We start from the raw sequence: 22034 nt of genomic DNA, 5'->3' as shown, positions 1-22034 counted from the left end.
ACAATGTTCACACCATAACTTTCCCTTCCTTGTTTTCTTCTTTCCTCCTCTCTTTCTGTTTCTGTATCCATATGATGGAACTTTCTCTGTTAGCCCTTGGAGGTACAAAGATGAATGATAAACAGACTCCGGTCTCAAGGAGCTTACCGTTTAGTGGAGGGGTTAAAATACAAACTCACCAACAGCTAAAGGTTGAAAGCAATGAATGCAATGAGAGATGCAAAATACTTTGTGAGTTTGGAGTGTGGAGGGAAATTTCAGTGTCTGAACTCACTACGAATTCACAGTTCACTGGACCAGATACCTAAACAAGTATAATACAATGTAAGAACTGTACTGGAAGAGTTTTTTCACTATGTTGTACACACTAGAGGGGAAAGAAATGGACTTTACCTGTTTCACAGCTTGAGGAGGGGTGGTTACAGCAACATGGGCGCTTAGGGCAGGGGATGGAGAGGGCCAGGGGCCAGGACATCTCACAACTGTCTAAGCGGGTGGCAGGATGCTGCAGCCAGTGGGGAAAATGTAGTTGGGCAAAAGACCTTCACTGGGAAGAGAGCTGGTCCTGTGAAGTGGAGGGAGCCTCAGGGAGGGACTGGATCTTGGGTAAAGCTGTAATTCCAAGGGGGAGGCCTGGCAAAGCCACAAAGATAACTGGAACCTCAGCCACTGGGCTCAGCCCCAGGAGTGTGGAGCAAGGCAGAACTTCTTAGACACACTGTCAGCCTGTTACTGGGAGGGACAAGGGAGCACTGCAATAATGTGAGCACATGGGCAGTGGCAGTTGTCATGGAGAAGAGAAAGAGGCGTGGATGGTTACCAGCGGCCTCCGTAGTAGCACCTGGGAAGGTGGCCTAAGGCAGAGAGAGAGGACTTATACTGAAGCAGAGGTCCTGAGCCTGGTAACTGGGAAATTGGGGCTCACAGGGGTAGGAGGGCTGATGGGAAGTTACTTTGGAAAGATGCTGGGGGCTTGAGCAAGCTTGAAGGTAGAAAGGAGAAAGTGAAGATATAAGAGACGAAACGGATAGACCAAGTCCTCTGGAGCAAAAGCAGAAGTCCAGTGTTGGCCATAGAGAAGCCAAGTGTGAGGGGCAAGGGGGAGAATGGGACAGAGGACCGGTGAACAGGCAGGGACATTCTAGGGTTGGCAGAAGGGAGGAGCTGCCTGGGCCCACAGCAACTGCACGTTCAAACCTTTGAAATGTTCTTGGCATACAGATCCGGTGAAGGTCTCCTTGTCCCTGGCTTGGGCCCCTCCAGTATATTCCCTATACTGTAACTTGTCCGAGGAGCAAATCTGATTCTTTAACGTTCAATAGGGTTGAATTTTGCAACTCCTCTGTGGTAGGCATAAGTTATGCCTCTGTTTAAAAACAACCTGTACATTTTTCTCCACAACTTTCTATTGCCCTCAGGATGAATCTCTAACCTCCTTTATAATGGTGTTTAAGGCCCCTCATGACCTGGCCCCTGCTTACCACCCCAGTCTCATCTCTCCTTTCCTGACCTTGCACTCCACAGTCCAGCCACTCTGAACTACTTGGAATCTTCCAAAAGAACTCAGCCTCTGCCTGGAAGGCCTTTTCCCTTTCACCTCACTGCCTCCTAGTCTTCCTTGAGGTAGACACTTAGATAATACCTCCTCCAGAAAGCTTTTTCTGGTTCCCAAGGCTACATTAAGTGCTTCATCTCTGTGCTCTCAGAATACCTTACAGTGACTTCTATCAGAAACCTTATAAACACTACATTATAATCACTTGTTTCTTTCAATTACTTAGGAAGAGGGATTGTGTTTGGTCATTATTGGTAAATTATTGATGTTCCACACATATTTTCTGAAAGAAAAAATCATGTGGAGTATTGTTGATAAAATTCTTATAACTGACTCTTATCTGCATGATTCCCCAGGATACAGGTCAGTCCAGCCTGTCAAAAGTGCTTCTGCCGAATCCCCTTCCACAGTTTTAACCCATGGAGCAGCTGAGAGTGAATTCTCTGAACTGTTGTCAGGTCCATGGGCAAATGTCTTAAGGGCAAACTTGGTATAGATGAAGGTGGAAGGGCTAGCTCCTGTTTCTACCTTCTGAGGAGGAGAGGGGGGATGTGTTGGGGACCTTAAATCCTCAGAACAGAAGAAAGGATGATGGGTCAATGGTATAATTCCGCTGCTCATTTCTTCAGCAAAAATGTTGTGGGTGCCAACCACAGAGTAGACATTTTAGGGACTGGGGTATAAGGGTGAACAAGATGGACCCGATCCCTGCCTTCAAGTGGCTCGCTGCTGCGTTGAGGAAGACACACAAGAACAAAGAGATATGAAGGGTGATAGCTCTTGGAAGAGAGGAAGTAGAGGCAACTAGCAGAGAATACAGAATGGGAGCTTATCCAGATTGGGAGGCCAGGGAAACCTTCTGGAAGAAATTGTTTAGCTGAGACTGAGAAAGCTTAGGGTTAGGTTAGCCAGGCAGAGTAGAGCGGGAGAATGTTCCAGAAAGAAGGAAGGGCATGTTTGAAGAGCTGAGGGTGAAAGCATGGTACTTTTCAGGACTTCTGTTGGAGGGAGCTGGAGGGCACAGTGTATGGGAGTCTGTGGGGCACAGACAGGTGATAGCATGGGGCTAAGGGAAGAAGAAAGCTGGGAATAGAAACCAATCCATCTGGAGGGCTTGGCAGGAGCCAGGTCACACAAAGCCATGGAAGGAGCTGACTTTTGTTATGAGAAAATGAAGATCACTTAAGGGGCTTAGGCAGGTGACAGACATGGTTAAATTCCTGTTTTAGAACGCTCACTCCACTGGCAGGTTGGCAAGATGGCAAGGACACAGGCCAGTCAGCAAGCACTTGATGCGACAGGGGCAATGTTTTTCCCATGGGTGTGTCCATTCAGACTTCATTCACCTGTGCCAGAGGCTTGTGGGACACAGAGACGGGGCTGCCAGCTCATCAGGCTCTCCCCAACATGCATCCTTTTCCAGGAAAAGTGTCTTCACCCCTGTTGCCAATAACAACTCCAGTGGCTAAATGTCCTCGGCATCCTTTCCAGGCCTGCCATAAAATGGGTCTCAAAGGAGTTCAGGGAAAAGAGGTGAGTTCAAAATTGGTCTGTAGGGAAAGAGTAAAAGAAGAGAGGGGACAGCCAAGGGGAGGGGGTACTGGACAAAGACCCAGAGACATAAAGTTGAGATGTGAGCCAAAGACAAGAACATGAGGTCCACACAGGCGTGTGGGCTCTAAGACATAGGGCCAGAACAAGCTCCCTGTTCATGAAATTCATGTTTCCTAAAGGTGGAGCTGAACTTAAGCTCCTGTGAAAAGCAAACTGGAAAATGCCAGTGATTCAGGGTGGAGGGAATTAGCAGCAGAAAGAAAGGGAAACAGGTCAACCACCCCCATTCTTTCATCCTCAAGGACCTTGAAACTTGATTTTGCAGGATGCACAGGCATGTAGTCACTGGCCTCCCTTTATTCTGCTCTACTCCATTTACTGCTTGGAGAATAAGGTGCCACTTTATTGTTCAGATTCATTGCATAAAATGCAAATATTCATCCAGAGTTGTCTAATTAGCATCCGGAGAGCTGCCTGGGCTCTGTGTGTGTGCGTAAGTTGGGTCTTCCTTGCTTGCAACACAATGTAAAAGAGTAAGATGATTCACTCATGTTACATTGCTCTGATCCTAGAAGTGTAAATATTTGTGTGGTCTTTTGTTTCAAACCTAGAACTTCTTATGGTAAACACCTTCTGAATCTCAAGTCTCTGTGCCTGACTTTAATTAACCATTGATATGAACACTTACTGATTAGCACACTGGCTAAATGGGTTTTTGATTCCTTTTGATTTCACAAAAAGACCCCACCACCCCCCTCCACCGAACTGATACCAACTGACATCTGATTAGAAAAGGCAAAACTAATTGGAATGGGTGCAAAGGGGATTGTTTGAGTCAGTTACATTAATGCACATTACAGTTAAGTATCTGTCATATTTTCCATTAACCCTCTTGCATTTCCCTCTCCAGGATCAAATCTATTTCTTAACCTCATACCCCTCTTTTCCCTAGTTAGAAACTTGGTATTCAACAGGCTAAATTACCCACTAATGTTTTAAATGCACAGCTCTTATGGACGGATGCAATGAATGGATAAAGACCTTGGAATGAGTGGAATGAGAATAACAGAAGTCATTCCCCTAACTGTGGATTTAAACCCTATGGATTATTATTCCAAGGCTAACATGTTCTTCTTGCTATTGTGTTTACTTCTTTATTGAGGGACACAGGAATTAATTGTTGCTTCACACCAATTCAGTCTATTGTGAACTGAGCTATTGCATACTAGGATGATAAAATGAAATAGAAATGTAAGTGGAATATCTAGCAAATAGAGTTCTATTCTATAAAAGGTTAAAGTAACATGTTCAAAGTTGAACTTGAAAACCTAGGGGAAAAGCCCAGATGATTTGGGCTCAGTTACTACATAAAGTGGATTTAAGCAAAGGACAATGTAGTGTGCATACCCAAGGGGAATCCAATAGTATTAGGGACAGATGTCTCCTTCTAATCAAAAGCTCATTGAGGAGAGGAACCATGACTTCCTGATCTTTTGATGGATGCAAGGAGGGTTCTTTGGATCACTTAATCTTTTAGTCTTCAATTCCTGGCACATTGTAAGTGCTCAATAAATTCTCATCATATGAATGAATGAATGCAAAAATTATGGTTTTACCTTAATGTGAACCTCTAACAGTGACCATAAACAGGTTCTAAAATCTTGATGGATGATGTTAAAGAAAAAGAGAGTGAATGAATTTTCTTTATCACTTAAAAAAATATAACAAAGACTTTGGATTTTTGCTTTAAAAACTAAATCACATATCCACTCCCTTGGGTTTTTTCCATTTTTATCATGGATCAGAGGTACCAGGAAGCCCAGCAGCAAATCAGCCTAGCAACAGAAGCAAGAATAAGTCTGCAATATGATGAAAATAGCTCAATTTGAAAACACTTTGTGATTATTTATAATCTAAAAAAAGTTTAGGGCTTCCCTGGTGGTGCAGTGGTTGGGAGTCCGCCTGCCGATGCAGGGGGCGTGGGTTCGTGCCCCGGTCCGGGAGGATCCCACATGCCGCAGAGCGGCTGGGCCCGTGGGCCACGGCCGCTGGACCTGTGCACCCGGAGCCTGTGCTCTGCAGTGGGAGAGGCCGCGGAGGTGAGAGGCCCGCATATCGAAAACAAAAAACAAAAAACAAAACTGGTAGCCTTTAGAAAAAAAAAAAGTTTAAAAAAATTTTATTTTTCCCTTACTACCTCACACCTTCATCTTTGTTCTCAGTTGTAGTATCAGTATCCAGAACTCAACAAATAGAGCGAGCACTCAACAAATATGTTTTGCACGAATGAATACAAGCTATTGCTAGAGTGAAGAATGGATCAGTACTCAGGTTAGTCTGGAATCTTTAGTTCCTGGCTCCAAGTTGGGCAGACTAGGAGACTAGAGATCTGTGGATTGAGATAAGGCAACTGCATCAGAACTGGCTTAAATTTTGCCTGAGGTAGAAAAAAACTGGGAATGTAGACAACAGTGAAATTTCAAACAGACATCACAAAGAAGGCTCTGTTAGCACAATCCAGACCACCTGTACCTATTTCCTTAACCTAGGCAGCATAGTAGTTATTAGCACTGGGCCAGTGCTGACTGCAACTCTGAGCAAGTTATTTAACCCCTCTAAGCCTTGTGGCCTCATCTATTAAAAAAGCGTTGATAATATCTACCGTTTGGGTTATTTATATATGGCACAGAGTTGGTATTCATGTTAAAATGAACAAACCAAAGAACACTAACAAGACACAAGCAAAATCCCTCCTGCTAATTTTGCCAGTCAAGAGTCTTCAGTACAAGATGACATGATACTATACACAGAAAATCCTAAAGATGCTATCAGAAAACTATTAGAGCTAATCAATGAATTTGGTAAAGTAGCAGGATACAACATTAATGCACAGAAATCTCTTGCATTCCTATACACTAAAGATGAAAAATCTGAAAGAGAAATTAAGGAAACAATCCCATTTATCACTGCAACAGAGAGAATAAAATACCTAGGAATAAACCTACCTAAGGAGACAAAAGACTTGTATGCAGAAAACTATAAGACACTGAGGAAAGAAATTAAAGATGATACAAACACATGGAGAGATATACCATGTTCTTAGATTGGAAGAATCAACATTGTGAAAATGACTATACTACCCAAAGCAATCTACAGATTCAGTGCAATCCCTATCAAGCTACCAATGGCATTTCTCACAGAGCTAGAACAAAAAGTTTTACAATTTGTATGGAAACACAAAAGACCCTGAATAGGCAAAGCAATCTTGAGAAAGAAAAACAGAGCTGGAGGTATCAGGCTCCCAGAATTCAGACTATACTACAAAGCTACAGTAATCAAGACAGTATGGTACTGGCACAAAAACAGAAATATAGATCAATGGAACAGGATGGAAAGCCCAGAGATAACCCCACACACATATGGTCACCTTAACTTTGACAAAGGAGGCAAGAACATACAATGGAGAAAAGAGAGCCTCTTCAATAAGTGGTGCTGGGAAAACTGGACAGCTACATGTAAAGGAATGAAATTAGAACACTCCCTAACACCATACACAAAAATAAGCTCAAAATGGATTAAAGACCTAAATGTAAGGCCAGACACTATCAAACTCTTAGAGGAAAACATAGGCAGAACACTCTTTCACATAAATCACAGCAAGATCCTTTCTGACCCACCTTGTAGAGGAATGGAAATAAAAACAAAAATAAACAAATGGGACCTAATGAAACTTCAAAGCTTTTGCACAGCAAAGGAAACCATGAACAAGATGAAAAGACAGCCCTCAGAATGGGAGAAAATATTTGCAAATGAAGCAACTGACAAAGGATTCATCTCCAAAATATACAAGTAGCTCATGCAGCTCAATATCAAAAAAACAAACACCCCAATCCAAAAATGGGCAGAAGACCTAAATAGACATTTCCCCAAAGAAGATATACAGATTGCCAACAAACACATGAAAGGATGCTCAGCATCATTAATCATTAGAGAAATGCAAATCAAAACCACAATGAGGTATCACTTCACACTGGTCAGAATGGCCATCATCAAAAAATCTACAAACAATAAATGCTGGAGAGGGTGTGGAGAAAAGGGAACCCTTTTGCACTGTTGGTGGGAATGTAAATTGATACAGCCACTATGGAGAACAGTATGGAGGTTCCTTAAAAAAACTAAAAATAGAACTACCATATGACCCAGCAATCCCACTCCTGGGCATATACCCTGAGAAAACCATAATTCAAAAAGAGTCATGTACCACAATGTTCATTGCAGCCCTATTTACAATAGCCAGGATATGGAAGCAACCTAAGTGTCCATGGACAGGTGAATGGATAAAGAAGATCTGGCACATATATACAATGGAATATTACTCAGCCATAAGAAGAAATGAAATTGAGTTATTCTTAGTGAGGTGGAAGGACCTGGAGTCTCTCATACAGAGTGAAGTAAGTCAGAAAGAGAAAAACAAATACTGTATGCTAACACATATATATATGGAATCTAAAAAAAAAAATTAAATGGTTCTCATGAACCTAGGGGCAGGACAGGAATAAAGATGCAGACCTAGGGAATGGACTTTAGGACGTGGGGAGGGGGACGGGTAAGCTGGGACGAAGTGAAAGAGTAGCACTGACATATATGCACTACCAAATGTAAAATAGATAACTAGTGGGAAGCAGCTGCATAGCACAGGGAGATCAGCTCGGTGCTTTGTGACCACCTAGAGGGGTGGGATAGGGAAGGTGGGAGGGAGGCGCAAGAGGGAGGGGATATGGGGATATACGTATGCATATAGCTGATTCACTTTGTTATACAGCAGAAACTAACACAACATTGTAAAGCAATTATGCTCCAGTAAAGATGTTAAAAAAAAAAAAAAGTCTTCAGTACATTTTTTGATGATGGTCATGGAGGGGGTGTGGAGAAAAGGGAACCCTCTTGCACTGTTGGTGGGAATGTAAATTGGTGCAGCCACTATAGAGAACAGTATGGAGGTTACTTAAAAACCTGAAAATAGGGCTACCATATGATCCAGCAATCCCACTCCTGGGCATATATCCAGAGAAAACCATAATTCCAAAAGATACATGCACCCCAATGTTCCCTGCAGCATTATTTGCAACAGCCAGGACATGGAAGCAACCTAAATGTCCATCAATAGAGGAATGGATAAAGAAGATGTGGTACATATATACAATGGAATATTACTCAGCCATAAAAAAGAATGAAATAATACCATTGCAGGAACATGGATGGACCTAGAGATGGTTATACTGAGTGAAGTCAGACAGAGGAGGACAAGTATCATATGATATCACTTATATGCGGAATCTAAAGAAAGGGTTCAAATGAACTTATATACAAAACAGAAATAGGGTTACAGATGTAGAAAACAAACTGGTTTTCTAAATGGTTACCAGGGTGTAAGGCAGGGGATGGATAAACTGAAAGATTGGGATTGACATATACACACTACTGTATATAAAATGGATAACTAATAGGGACCTACTCCATAGTACAGGGAACTCTAATCAATACTCTGTAATGGCCTATATGGGAAAAGAATCTAGGAGAGAGTGGATATATGTATATGTATAACTGATTTACTTTGTTGTACACCTGAAACTAACATAACATTGTAAATCAACTATACTCCAATAAAAAAAAAGTCTTCAGTGTAAATTATATTGACATGTGTGTCTGGAAATTCACTCTGGATCCTGGCCTTAGCACTAGTTTCATGGAGTATTAAAAACAAATTTTTGTTTCTTTTGTAAACTTAAAAGATAAATGATGAAATATCAAAGATAAAATGAAAATATAAAAACAATGCTCCTGGCTTGCCATGAACAACCCGCAGTATATCTGTATCAGAACTCTTCCCTTTTGCCAGCATAATCCAGCCAAGGTAAGTCATAATGGAAATCACCAAATGGTCGAGGGTCATTTGTAATGACCACCTAGCATCTCCTGGGTCTCTATCCTAACTACACTCTAGATTTTAGGTCACTAACGAAATCACGGGTTTGTTACCATCTTTTAGATTCACTCCTCGGTTCTGAGTATACTGACTGATTTTGTTTCCCAGCTTTTTTAGGATTTTGGCTGGGTTCTGTCTTTGGCTGTTCATGCTCCTGACTTCCTCTCACCTGATTCTGCCCCTAAAACCAAACCCTGACACTAGCCTAATTGGCTGACCCTTTAGCCAACCCCTAGCCCCCAGCAAAGGGGTGGTTTGGATGTTATATTGTTACAGAAGTCTGAATTCATAATTATTTTCCTATTAGAAAAGGCACTCCCAGTTGAATGAAGGTTCTATCTCTTCTCTGGCACTTTCTCTGGGCAATTATAAGGATTTAGAAATATTGTCAGTATGTGACAGCTACAGTGAGTCCTCATTCCTCCACCCTCAGCTAGACCAACTGGGAAACAATTTTCTGAGTGTTCATCTTTAAGGTTAGCTATGCACAAGATCAACTTAAAGACGAAGGGAGGAGAACATTGCTTGATTTATGCCAAGGGTTGATATATAGTGCACTGAAGGATAAACTTGGCTAGGTAGAGAGAGTGGGGTGAGGCTCCTAATATACGATTGAGGAGCTTGGCTTTAAACTAAAAAGGAAATGTACAAATTTATGTTTTGGTCATAACAAACTATCCATTCACTGGCTGCCTTCCCTCTCAGAATTTTTAGAGATGGGAGAATTCTAAACCAAATATAGAATCCACTTGAGTTTCATGGCTCTAATGTTAAAAAAAAAATTCACACTTTTAAGTGTCTGATTATACAGCTTTGAAAAAGACCATTTTCTAGTGCAAGAGGTTAGGGCTTTGGATTGAACTCTCATGAGCCCTGGTCAACCAGTAATTCTTTCACACCTTAAAACAAGTATTCAGTGACTTGAAGATAAATCAGAACTGCATGCATTACATCCCTCTGCTGCCCTCTCCCATAACCTTCCAATCGGAAAAAGACGAAAATTATAGCCAGGAGGTATTTCCATTTGCCAAGCCCCAAACCCTAGCAAGACAGAGTTGCTGAAGACATTTTGTGAAACACCAAATACCATTTGTTCTCGCAGTCTCCAGAGAAGGGATTATTTAAAACTACTCCAGGCATGGAACAATAAAGATGTCTCCAACAATTTGATTATGCTGCATCTATCTCTCGGGTGCCGTTCACATCTAGGAGAGCAGAGGCGGGCAGGTTACCCAATAAAGGGAGAGGGACATCTGAATTCCCCCAATTTCAGTCTCTGCCTGAGCATGCAGCCCTGTCTGGGTTCAGAGTTCTGAAAGGAGAAGAGAAGGCCATCTTTGCACGGTCTACTGGGTAAATTCTAAACAACTGATCAACAAATTCAACCTATCATTTTGTAGCAGAGAACCAAGATTTCTACCATTCCCAAGGCTAGACTGTCCCAATTAACATATCCCACTAATAAATCTTGTTGTGTTTGACATAAAGTGAGTATGACAAGCAGAAAAAAAAATTCATGACTACTGTTTTCGTTCAGGATGCTTTAGTTGATAAACTTAAGAATTGCTTAATTTCCTTCCCTCCTATGGCTTTGGTCTTGAGTATCAGTGATTTGGCTAATCTGAGATGAGAACACAGATTTGTACTGTCTACTATGAATGGCAGAGTTAAAACTACTCTCTCTGAGTTTAGAATACTTAGCAATATACCAGATGAGACAATAAAAATGGAAGAACCTAGAAATATGTACATCCAAATGAAAATTACTTCTCAAAATTATCATCTTGGGAAGCAACTCATTGACTCTCTTTATTGCCTTCAGGGAAAGTTCACAAACCAAACTTGAAATGCAGCTCTATCACATCATAGTTATTCTTTGTTTTTTTGACCCAAAGCAGCATTACTCTGCTTGACTGTTTTCAAAAATAACCCTAACAAGATGAATATTACTGCACTGATAACAATCCACTCAATGTGCTAAAAGCTCTGAAGACAATCCCTAGAGAAAAACTCTGCAACTGTATTGAATAATAGCACCATTATTAGAATGCGTCCAACCCCTTCAAAGGTGAATGCTTTCAAGAGGGTAACACTTATTTGACTAGAGAGCTCTGATACACTTGCTCACAACTCAGACACAGAACACTTCAGAGTCATACTTCATGGAATTGTTGAGCCGGAAGGGACAATATAGTTCAATTGACAAGGTTGGGATAAGGCTTTGATTGAGTAGCCATTGCCTGCCTGTACAGAAGAGGTCTCTAGCTGGACATGTCACCACCATTTCTACCACTTTTTGAGGGCCTTCTTGAAAAGATGAAAATTATCTTGGCATCATAAGTGTCATACACACTGGGAAAAGTAAAAAAATATCTAAGGCACTGGAAGATGTTTGTGGATTTGGTCATTAGCACCCATTGGTGTGCTTGGGTCCTGGAAGCTGGCATGGGGACTAAGGGGTCAGAAGTATGGTGGACAGTTGTTGATATGAGCAATAGAGGCAGAAACAAGACAGAGGATGTTGGAGGTGTCAGGAAGGCTCCCAAAGAAGGGCTGATGGGGTACCAAAGAGCTGTATTTCCTATTGTAAATTGCTTATTTTGGTTAAGCTTCATAATACTCACTCTCAGGAAGGTCAAGCGTCACACAGATATTTTTTGATTCTTTTCTTTAACAGCTCTGAAGGGGATTAGAGATTTGAGACTCTCTGTATCCTCCCAAAACTTAATTTACTATGTAGATTATGTAAATATGGCTCGATATTATAAGAAATATTTCTTTTGAGAATTACACAATGATCTACAAATGGCCATTCATTTCCCAGCAAATCCTTCTTGTGAGCGGTATAGCCTCAAGTCTGAAAGTACAACCTTCAAAGGAGACCATCAGAATCCTGGCTCTGCTACTTATTATCTGTGTAACTTTGGAAAAGTCATTTAACTTCTCTGTGCCTCATTTGCCTCACCTATAAAATGAGAATAATGGTAATTAGTTTATATGGGTAAAATGAGATACCACAATCAAGGGGGGCAGAGGTCATGCCAGTTACAGAGTAAATAATAAATGCTAACTTCTACTAATATCTCATTATTTATGGTCATTTTTATGGTCAGAAGTCCGGGCCCAGGAAAGGTAAATCGCTACCCACTCACCATATTGCTGGACAGAATTAAAGATAGTTCTCTTTTATTCCTCTAGTACTGTTTATGAAAAAATTTGAGATTTACTCCAATGGGCTTCCTACATAAAAGTAATGCTTGTTGAAAAATATTCTGATATCATGTATGGCCCTTTTCATGATAATCACAATAATGGCCAACTTTATTCTAGACCCCCGCCTGAGAGATACTTCACTTACTCTCCAAAAATCCTAGGATGTACATTACCATCCTCATTTACAGGTGAGGAAACTGAGGCTTAGAGAGGCTCACTGATTCACTGGAGGTCACACAGCTAGAATGTCAGAGTTAGAATTTAAACCCAGATTCACCCACAGCAAAGTGGCTACACAGAATATTAGAAAGTAGTTCCACAATACTGTTTGCTTTTAAACGATCCCCAAATTACCCATGCTAAAAATGGAACTTTGTAATATACACATGACTCTACTCCAAGTCCATTCTTCATAATCTACGATTTAGAAAAACACACTTCGTAAGTGGTTAAGAGCCGAAAGTTTACTTGGGACACAGCTCTTGAATCCTAGTTGAGTCTAGTTTTCTCCTGGCATATATCTAAGGCAAAGGTTAGCTTGGCCACAGTCTGTGGTGCTGGTGGCATTCTTTTCTGGGCAGTAGCCATACAAACTACTCTAGGAATGTGATTGGAACTAGGCTCTGTGCCGTCATACTGTCCTGACACATTGTTTTGACAGGTAACGTGCTGTCTTTGTGCTTGGACGCTAACACAGATCTGTCAAATTACATGCACAAAGCAACATTCAGCCTTCCTTCCTGCCTGCCTGCCTGCCTGCCTTCCCTCACTTATTCCAGGAAGAATTTTTCCTTTCAAGTTCCCTGGGGATCGGCACTGATTCACCAGTGTGTGTTCTGGAAACACAGGGCTATCTCTTCATATGATTCCTGTTTGGGGCAGAATAAAACCTCTGCTTTATGTTAACCGCAGGATATAAGGTAACCACAGATTTTTTTTCTGTTGGTAGTCATGACAATTTCATGCTTTAACACTTAATTCACACATTACCTTCTCCGGCAGCCCTTCGTGATTTCCCCTTGCTCAGTAAATACCCAAGCTGTGTGCTCCATGTCATTATCCTTTCCACTCAGTATTAAAATGATAGTTTTTAAAGCCTGTCGACCTCTCCAGACTGTACTTGCAGACAGAGAACATGTCTTATTTAAGGTGGATACTCAACCCTCATGCACCAGCATGGAATCACAGCAGGATCTATTGTGATGGGTTGGGCGTTTAGACATTTCAGTTGGTTGGTGTGGGTGGAGATTTGTCATTAAACACTCTTAATATCATGTCTGACCTTATTTCAGTACTCAGCACCATCACAACATCATGCATGCGGTAGGTACTCAGGGCATGCATGCCGACTTCATGACTGATTTATTGACTGAACAAATAAACACCAGGCGTGGGCATATCAGAATGTAACTGACAACTGGACTTGTCACTAAAGGCATGGATTCTAAGGCAACATTCTTAATAAGCAAGAGCCTTTGATCACAACAGACCCCAATGACAGTGATGCTCTACAAGGAAGACGCTCTTGTCTCCAGATGCCTCAAGTGAACCTTCACGAGGTCTTCAGAGGCATCTGTCAGCACCATTGCTGTCTTTGTGGTCTTGATTCTGTCCCAGTGCAAACATAATGGTAACCAAAGCAACAGGACCAAGCTGAACGGTGTCTGGGTACCTGCGTTGGGAGGAGCACAGCCCTTACCTGTCTGTGTTGTTGGGAGACTTGGTACCCCAGTCCTGTGACGGGCTGATTCTGCATCTTCTGCAGCAGGATCTTTTGCTGAAGTGGTAACGGTGACCTCAGCAAAGGCTGGCTCGTGAGAGGTTGGGTGGGCTGAGCTGCTGGCTGCTGCTGTTGCTGCTGTGGCTGTGGCTGCGGCTGTGGCTGCGGCTGTGGCTGCGGCTGCGGCTGCTGCTGTTGCTGTTGCTGCTGCTGCTGCTGCTGAGCTGAAATAGAGCTCTGCTGTGGCTGCGGCTGCGGCTGGGTATAATGCAGGAGAGGAGGCTTGCTCTGGGGAGGCAAAACGGAAGGCATCTGCTGGTTGGCTTGATCTGAGTTAAAATGAAACAAAGGCTTGGTGCTGCCATGCCGGGGATCCATGGCTGTGTGGGGGTTGTTCATAAAACTCCGACTAAGGTCCTGAGGCTTCTGCTGCAGGAGCACGTCCAGAGGCCCTCCCTGGGCCGAGGGGCTGGCCTTGTACATGTAGTTCGCCATGACCTTCGACTGGCTGCCGCCGCCCACGACCCCCGGCATGGGGGAGCTCTGGGGGCTGAATGGCTGCTGGCCAAAAGAGGAGCTGGGGATTTTCTCCTGCCCAAATGGACCTGGGGAGGGTCCCGCCGAAGAGGGCAAGCCTGGCCAGCTGGTCGGCTGGTGCTGCTGCATCCGGACGTGCTGCTGACGATTAGCGGCGATCTGTTTGAGCTGCTGGGCGTGGGATACTTCCTGCCAGCTCGGCAGGGCCCGGCTTGCTCCTGAGGCCGTCTGGGGCTGAGTCTGGCTCTGAGGGACCGAAGGGATCGGGGAGGAAGTGGAGAGGGCCGAGGTGGCCATGGAGAACGCAGGGCCGGCAGATGAGGGCCTCAACTGAGGAGAGCCCGAGGGGCCCTGGGTCAGGCCGGGTGAGTATTCACTTTTGATCACCGTCTTCTCCATGGGCAAGGACGGCCGGGGAGTGCTCCTCTGGCTTTGCTGACCCAAGTCGATGTTAAACGGGTCGTCCTGCTTTATGGTGGCGTTGATCATGTTCTCAAGCTCAAGGTCACTCATGGGAGGCACAGATATATTGGTCAGTTCATTGAACAGTTCCTGCAGCTCGGGATCCATCAGCTGCTCTCCAGGGTCATCTCCGTACCTGTTAGAAAAAATATTCTCCTGGGTCACTTGACCATCCACGTGCTTGCTGCAAGAGAGAGTCTCTCCTGGTTCCTTCTTCACTTCCTTTAAGCCCATGTTGAACATACCATTTCCAGGAGAATGTGTATGGGTTGGCAGCGTGGCAGTCTTTCTCAGGGGTGCTTGGCTCATGGGCAAGGTCCCTGACATCATATGACTTTGTCCATTATTTACTTGGAGGCCCCCTTGTCCTGCAGTGAGGTTTTCCCCAACACGGATTCTTTTGATATCAAGGAATGAGTTGTCGACAAAGCCATTAGGCCTCTTGCTGTTGGCAGGGGACAGGTTAACTATCTGTTTTCTTTTCAAGGAACCCTGGAGCTGAAAGACAGAGGGGGAATAAGAAAACAAAACATGAGATATTTTTCAAAATATGCGTTTAGTCAAAAGAGACAGAATATTTGTATGTTTTTTCCATTTACACATAGGAGGAGGCACAAATGAAGCCCAGTTTGGAATATAATGAAACTAACAGTAGCACAAACAGAGCAAAATGTTTCTGGAGGAGCAGGTCAGTGAGGGGTGACAGGTCATAGAGGTTCCCATGATTGGTACGTTGGCCGATGGATGAAGAATCCTTCACATGTCACGGGGAGTTATTGATAATGCTTACGATTAATCACCAAAGTGGTGTTGTTTTCTGGAACAGGCCAAACTATTCCACATGCATGCACACGTAACCCACATGGCCACAGGCCACTGGACTGAACACAATTTTGACCAAGATGGGAAGCACTGTAGAGTCTAAAGCTGGGACCCAATTTCCAGTTTCTTTTTCACAGATTCAACCCCATCATCACTCTTATCCTCTAAGTAAGTAATCAGAATAGCTGTCGTGTCGAAGGAGGTAGTCTCTCTGTTGTTTAACTATTTTTCTTCCTATGATTCTGCAGCTTTGCATTTAAGCCCCTGTAGCAATACTGGGTGGGTGCGCAGAAACCATGAGGTCATCATTTATCAAATGAGACACTGTGAGCACAGATTTTCCTGGGGATTCATTTTTTATCTGGCCTGTCTCGAAATCTCTTAGCCAAAACCAAGGTGTAGAGAGGCAGTACAGCATAGTGGTTAAGAACTCAGGCTCTGGAACCGGCTAAGCGGAGCTCAAATTCCAATCTGTCACTGAGTGCTAAGTGATCCTGGCTCTGGACTTATCTGAGCCTCAATTTCCTTACCTGGAAAATGGGGACAACAGCACTTAACTCATAGGAAGACATGAGACATGTAAACGTTTAGCACAGGGCTTACTGAAGTAAGAACTCAATAAAGTTTAGTTTATAAAAAAATATGGCTTACTACCTTCTCAAAGAGGAGCATCTCTCTAAACAACAACAGTAACAACAAAATATTAAGTACTTCAATCACTCACTCAGTGATAAGCCTGTATTCTATTAACTTCATACATTATATATAGAGATTTAAGGACCATACAGTCACACCAGTAAACTAATAAGAAACATAAAACATGCCCCATTGATCTTGAGATCCTTGTTGCTTTGCCTCTAAAGTGAGAGGCTATATCTAGCAAAGGGTGGCTTTCCCAGTGCAGCTGACCCGCTTCAATTATTTAATGTTCGCTCAAGATAATTGCAAATTACTGAGGCAGAAGGACACTTCCCAGATATAAAATTCTGTCACTTCTCCTGTCCTTCCTTTTCTCTTAGCATCACTCCCCCACCCTCCTGAAGATTTCTAGGTAACCTAATTAGAAAATGAAATTAACGTAACTGAGCACCTATTATATGCCAAGTACTTTAAATATGGTTATTTTATTTTCCTTAGTCTTTACAACAACTCCATTAGATATGCGTTATTTTATAGATAAGGAAACCAAGGCTCAGGGAGGCTAAATAACTTGCCCAGTATAAGTGGTAGACCTGGGCTTTAACTCAAGGTCTGCATAGTTCTAAAGCCTGTGTCACTTCCACTATAGGATGCTGGAGTCACCTTGTTCAGGGCTAGGGTCTGCCTTGCACGAAGAGGGAGGGGGTAGTGAGCAGAGAGATCTCCTGGATCTCTCGTCACATGATGAGGAATCAGGGAATGGCGGGGATGCAATCTAGGGCTGAGTGTGAACGATATGTTTCTTGTCATGTAGTTCCTCAATACGTGTTTCAGTAATCCATTACCTGTGGGTTTGCCCCCTCACAAGTGTGTACAGTTATGGTCGATGTACCATGCTGGTATAACCAATGTTTACCTTTTACCATTGCTAATGGGCAATCAGAAAAAGGAACCTGACCCAAGCTGGGCCAATCATTCCTTCCACGAGAATTCTGAAATCGGAGAAAGTGAGACCAGGCTCTCTTTGGGTAGCTGCACAGTCATTTATAAAACTTGTGAAGTGTTGTTCCATTAAGCCAACCACAGCCATAGCGGAAGTAAGTCTGTGGAAAGAGAGGGAATGATGCAGAGAGGAAGCACACAAATTTTGATAGCATTTGAAGGCCTGATTTCAATCTTAGACCAGCTCTGCCTCTCTCGTTGTTTTCCTTGATACACTATGGAATCTTTACAATAAAGTCTCCTTGTTGCTTAAGCTAATGTGAGTTGAGCTTCTGTTACTTTCAACCAAGAGCCCTAACTAAATCCCATGAGATTTAACATTTGGTGATGAGCAGTTTGCAGCAAGGGATAGGGTACCCTTTGTACCTGTCTGTGAAGCTTTTGTTCCCCTCATCTTTGCTGTCTCTCCATGTTTCCCTGACTCCTAATCTTGTCTATTCACTAATATAGGCCAACATCATCACAGAACACTGTCAGCCATCACTGCATTTGGCACAAACTGAAAGTGGTCACCCTCTGTCCACAGGCGGTCAGGAAGAGCACAGACCAAAGAGGGTCAGCCGTGTTACCTTAAGAGAGGCCACGGTGATTTATTTCAGCATGTTACATTTTGAAGGTTTTTTTTCCGTAACTGGTAAAGAAAAAACAAAGGAAAACATTCTTTTTCCAGGTTTGGGTTATTGCCTTTGATTTATTTTCCACTGCTTTGAAAAAACCTGTTCTGCCAGATTCTCTACTGGTCAGGCCACTCCCTGGGCAGTTCAGTACATACTCTGGGAAGCAGCTCCAGGACTTTCTCTAAGCCACCAGGGTTGGAGACGGAGTAATAGAATTAGCCGTGGTGGTAGCAGTAGTAGTAGTAGGAGTAATAATAATAGTAATAACAACAAAGTCATTTATTGAGGGCTTGGGTGCTAGCCATCGTGCTAAGCTTTTTGTATGGATAGTCGCATCTAATTCTCACAGAAAAACTCTAAGAATCCTCACAACAACAACTCTATAAGGTTGATACTATTTCTACCCTCTCCCCTCCCTTTTACCGATGAGAAAATTGAGGTTGGGAGACTGAGGAACTCTTCAAGGTCACACAAACACTAAGCAATAAGGCCCGGCACCAAACCAAGGATTCCCACTGCTGAGCCTGTGCTGGGGAGTAAATGGTACCCCAGGCCCTGACAGAGATAAATAAATGGTGCCCACATGCAGGTATTGAGGAGGCTGGCCCAGGATCTAGTCCTGATTCTGGCATTACTTGCTTTGCTATTTCAGGAAGTTATTTCTCTTCTATGGACCACAGTTCCCTCCTTTATAAATAGGATTATCTCTGAGAACACTTTCCTGCCTGAACCCAGAAAATAATAGACAATGAGGGAGTGAGAATTGTTCTTTAAGCATAGGTATCATGGTGTAAAGTCACCACCAAGCATAGCTGGATGGATGACTTAAGGTGGGAAACAGAAGTCCTCCTCAGTGACATATGGAAGACATCCCCATGGTTAAAGAGATTCCATTATGACTTCATTAGGCATGATATTTATCAAGAGAATTTTGGGGATAGTCTATGTCCTGCCTTGTAGAAGCTTCTAATCAAAGTTATGTCACCAAGGCCCAATGAATGCACAGAAGTAGAGGCACAATACAATCTCAGTGATTCTCAAAGTTCAATCTTTGCTCTGAAGTATTTTCTTTGCTGGACTAAAATGTCTCCATCGGATATATGGCTTTGAATTGTGGTATAGAGTCTTGAAAATTTCTGTGACAAAATGGAAATACTGTATTCTAGAAGGAGAGAGAGAACACAGAGAGTCATATCATGAATACCTCAGTGAGAAATAGTTTATCAGAAAATTCAATGCCACCTTACCAGGCCAGGAATCGTCCTAAGGGAATGAGACTCAATCAGAGGAATGAAGACATGGGTTTACATCAAGAAAGATGGCAGCTGGTTTAGGGAAGTTGGGAGCTCCACAGTGTAGACCTTCCAGGTGGCTGGGGAAGATGGGATGGGGGCAGGTAGAAGTATAAGGGCAGGGTATACCCTGAAAGCCAGAGGGGACAAACCATTTCCAGAAAGCAGTTAATAACATTGAAAGGGTAGAGGAAAGAATCTCCAGAACAAATCTCTCACCAGGGCTGACTTACCCATTAGGCTGGGTAGGCACAGTGCCCAGGGCCCACAGTAGTCTTAGGGGCCCATGAAAATATAATTTAATTTAGTATGGAAGAAAAATTGAACTTTTAGGTTGAGGAAATGTTTTAATATATATAGTAATATATTTATCTTGATGTCAACACAGTCATAAAATATAATTTAAACATTTTTATAAGGAAGAAGGGGCCCTCAAAAGCAAGACGCCCCCCAAAGGCTCTCACCTCAGAACTACTATGTATTGAATACTTAATTTAAGACAGGTGCTCTTAAAACAAGAGTTGTGTAGAGTCCCATTTAATTTTCTCACAGTTCTCTGAACATGTATCCTGATCTTCATTTTTACGTGAAGAAATTGTAGCTCCTGACTTTACGATTGCATAGTGAATGATATGGAAGCAGGTTGCCAACCCGGGTCTGGTTCCAAAGGCCTCCATCTGAATCACTAACTACACTGCTTGCTTTCCTTTGGCCTTCAATTTGCCACATGCCAACACTGTTCTCAACACAGTGGACACAGAGAGCCAAGATAGAAGGATAACAGAACGAAGACGTATGGCATGCACAGGGCAAGGGTAAGGGCATTCAGGACTCATAGAGATGGATGGCAGGAGAGGATGGTGACATCATTGGTTGGAGGTTGATGGTGAAAGCTCAGGACATCCCTCTCGAGGCCCCAACAGAAGAAAGGGAAGAGACAAAGGGTCACTTGGTCATTCAAAAAGATTTATTGAGCATGCAGAGAGGGTTCTGAACCATACCCTGTCCAATGATCCCTGGCATGAGAGAAATGCAAATGACTAAGCTTGTGGCAGCATGTAAAGGCTTCAAATGAGTGCTACATTTCAATATTTATACTTTTTCTAGATGGACTGAGAGGCACATTTTGTTTTGTACAATAAACCTGCACCCCAAAATTATTATGTTTAATTTGTGAGATTATGCATACAATATCACCCTTTCACTAGCCATCCAAGAAAAGGGCTTCTTTTGGGAAGGATTTCAACACAGCAAGTCTCGTCTGGTTTGCATATGACACAGGAATCAGTGTACTTCCCTTTGCTGAGATCCAGCAGACTGTTTCCTTTTACTCTCATCCTTGTTCTGACTCTTCTCCTTGAACACCTCCGTGCTATTTGAGGCCTGCGGTCTCTACTGGGGGAAGGGGTAGGCCTGCTCAGGGCAGGGCCCAGACACAGTGGCCTGCCTGCCCCAAGGGCTGCGAATGGAGGTGCCGAGAAGCATATGGACAAGGAAAGTCCAATGCACAGTGGCATCAGGGCTGCCGTCCCCTGGTAAACTCTCCTTTTTCAACAGCTGTGCTTTACTCTTCCAAAGGGCTAGAAACACAAACTTCCTGGAGGGATTTAAGAACGCCATTATTGCACAATCCTCTGGTTTCTGTTTCTTTCCCTGCCCCCTATCCCTTTCCACAAATAAATGCATTCTTTGTCTCCTGTGCTGCCCTAGAAACAGGGAATATGCCACAAAAAGGTAACAATTCAGTCCATAGGTCACATTTTTTTTTCCTCAAGAAGATTTCTGTCTTTCTCAAAAAGAAATAAACACGAGAACCAAATTTACCGCTGCTTAGATGCTTAAGGGAATATCTTGGTCCCATCCTCTGTAAGCTTTCCTCAGGCCATTTTACTCATGGCTGATTAGAGATAGGGTTCAGAATAGGTCATATGAGAAAGAGATCAACTCCCCCAATAATTTATGACTCGATTTGATTCTTGAAGTAAAAATGTTTGGGATCCTGAAACAGCAAATTCCAGCTCATCACAGTACTTGAAGGTAAGAGTGATTCTTCCCTGGCTCTCCTGCCCCCAAACAAACTAGATGGGGTTATAAGGCTTTCGCTGAAGACATCAGAAAGCTCCTACTTCTTATTTAGCCCTTGTAGAGTTCAGAGCTTCTCCGTAGTGCTTCCCTGTATTGCAAGGTATTGTTTTATGTCCATATAGTAATTAGACTTGCCCAGCTAGATTTTAAGGTCTTTGAGCTTGGGCACTGTGTCTTATACTTGACTGGCTCCTTTTACTAACCACAATGCTGGGCATATTACAGGTGTTCAAATAGTAGTTTGTTGGATAATCTCAGTACTTGAGAAGCTGGACCCTTCTCACAACTGAGCAGTAAAACAATGGTAAGAAGAAGGCTGCGGTAAATGTCTTCATATCCAATTCACAAGCAGTTTAATGGTTCCACTAGAGTTTTGCTTGAGTGATCACTTTCTTCTGAGCCCTGAAGTCAAGGAATGAGAAGCTCTGAGAACTGAAACAACGTTGTCATCCATGTAAACCAAACGTGAAGGTGTGTGTGAAGCTTTGTGATGGATTCCAGGTGGTGCTGAGCCTCCTGGGGTGCAATTCTAAGCCCCACCTTGATTCAA

General features: G+C 43.0%; 1 protein-coding gene across 1 annotated transcript in view; it reads right to left on the bottom strand.

The window, feature by feature from the left end:
• Nucleotides 1-22034, bottom strand: part of MAML2 (mastermind like transcriptional coactivator 2) — a gene marked incomplete at both ends in the record, with an annotated part of 366323 nt that overhangs the window by 110682 nt on the left and 233607 nt on the right. The window contains one exon of the mRNA XM_079707545.1: nt 14008-15525. Within this exon, the coding sequence (XP_079563671.1) occupies nt 14008-15525 (1518 nt within the window). The remainder of the gene's footprint in view (nt 1-14007; nt 15526-22034) is intronic.

Source organism: Hyperoodon ampullatus, assembly GCF_949752795.1.
Source record: "Hyperoodon ampullatus genome assembly, chromosome: 7".
NCBI lineage: Eukaryota > Metazoa > Chordata > Mammalia > Artiodactyla > Ziphiidae > Hyperoodon > Hyperoodon ampullatus.
The sequence above is the reverse complement of the archived record's forward strand: the minus strand, read 5'-3'. Positions and strand labels throughout refer to the sequence as shown.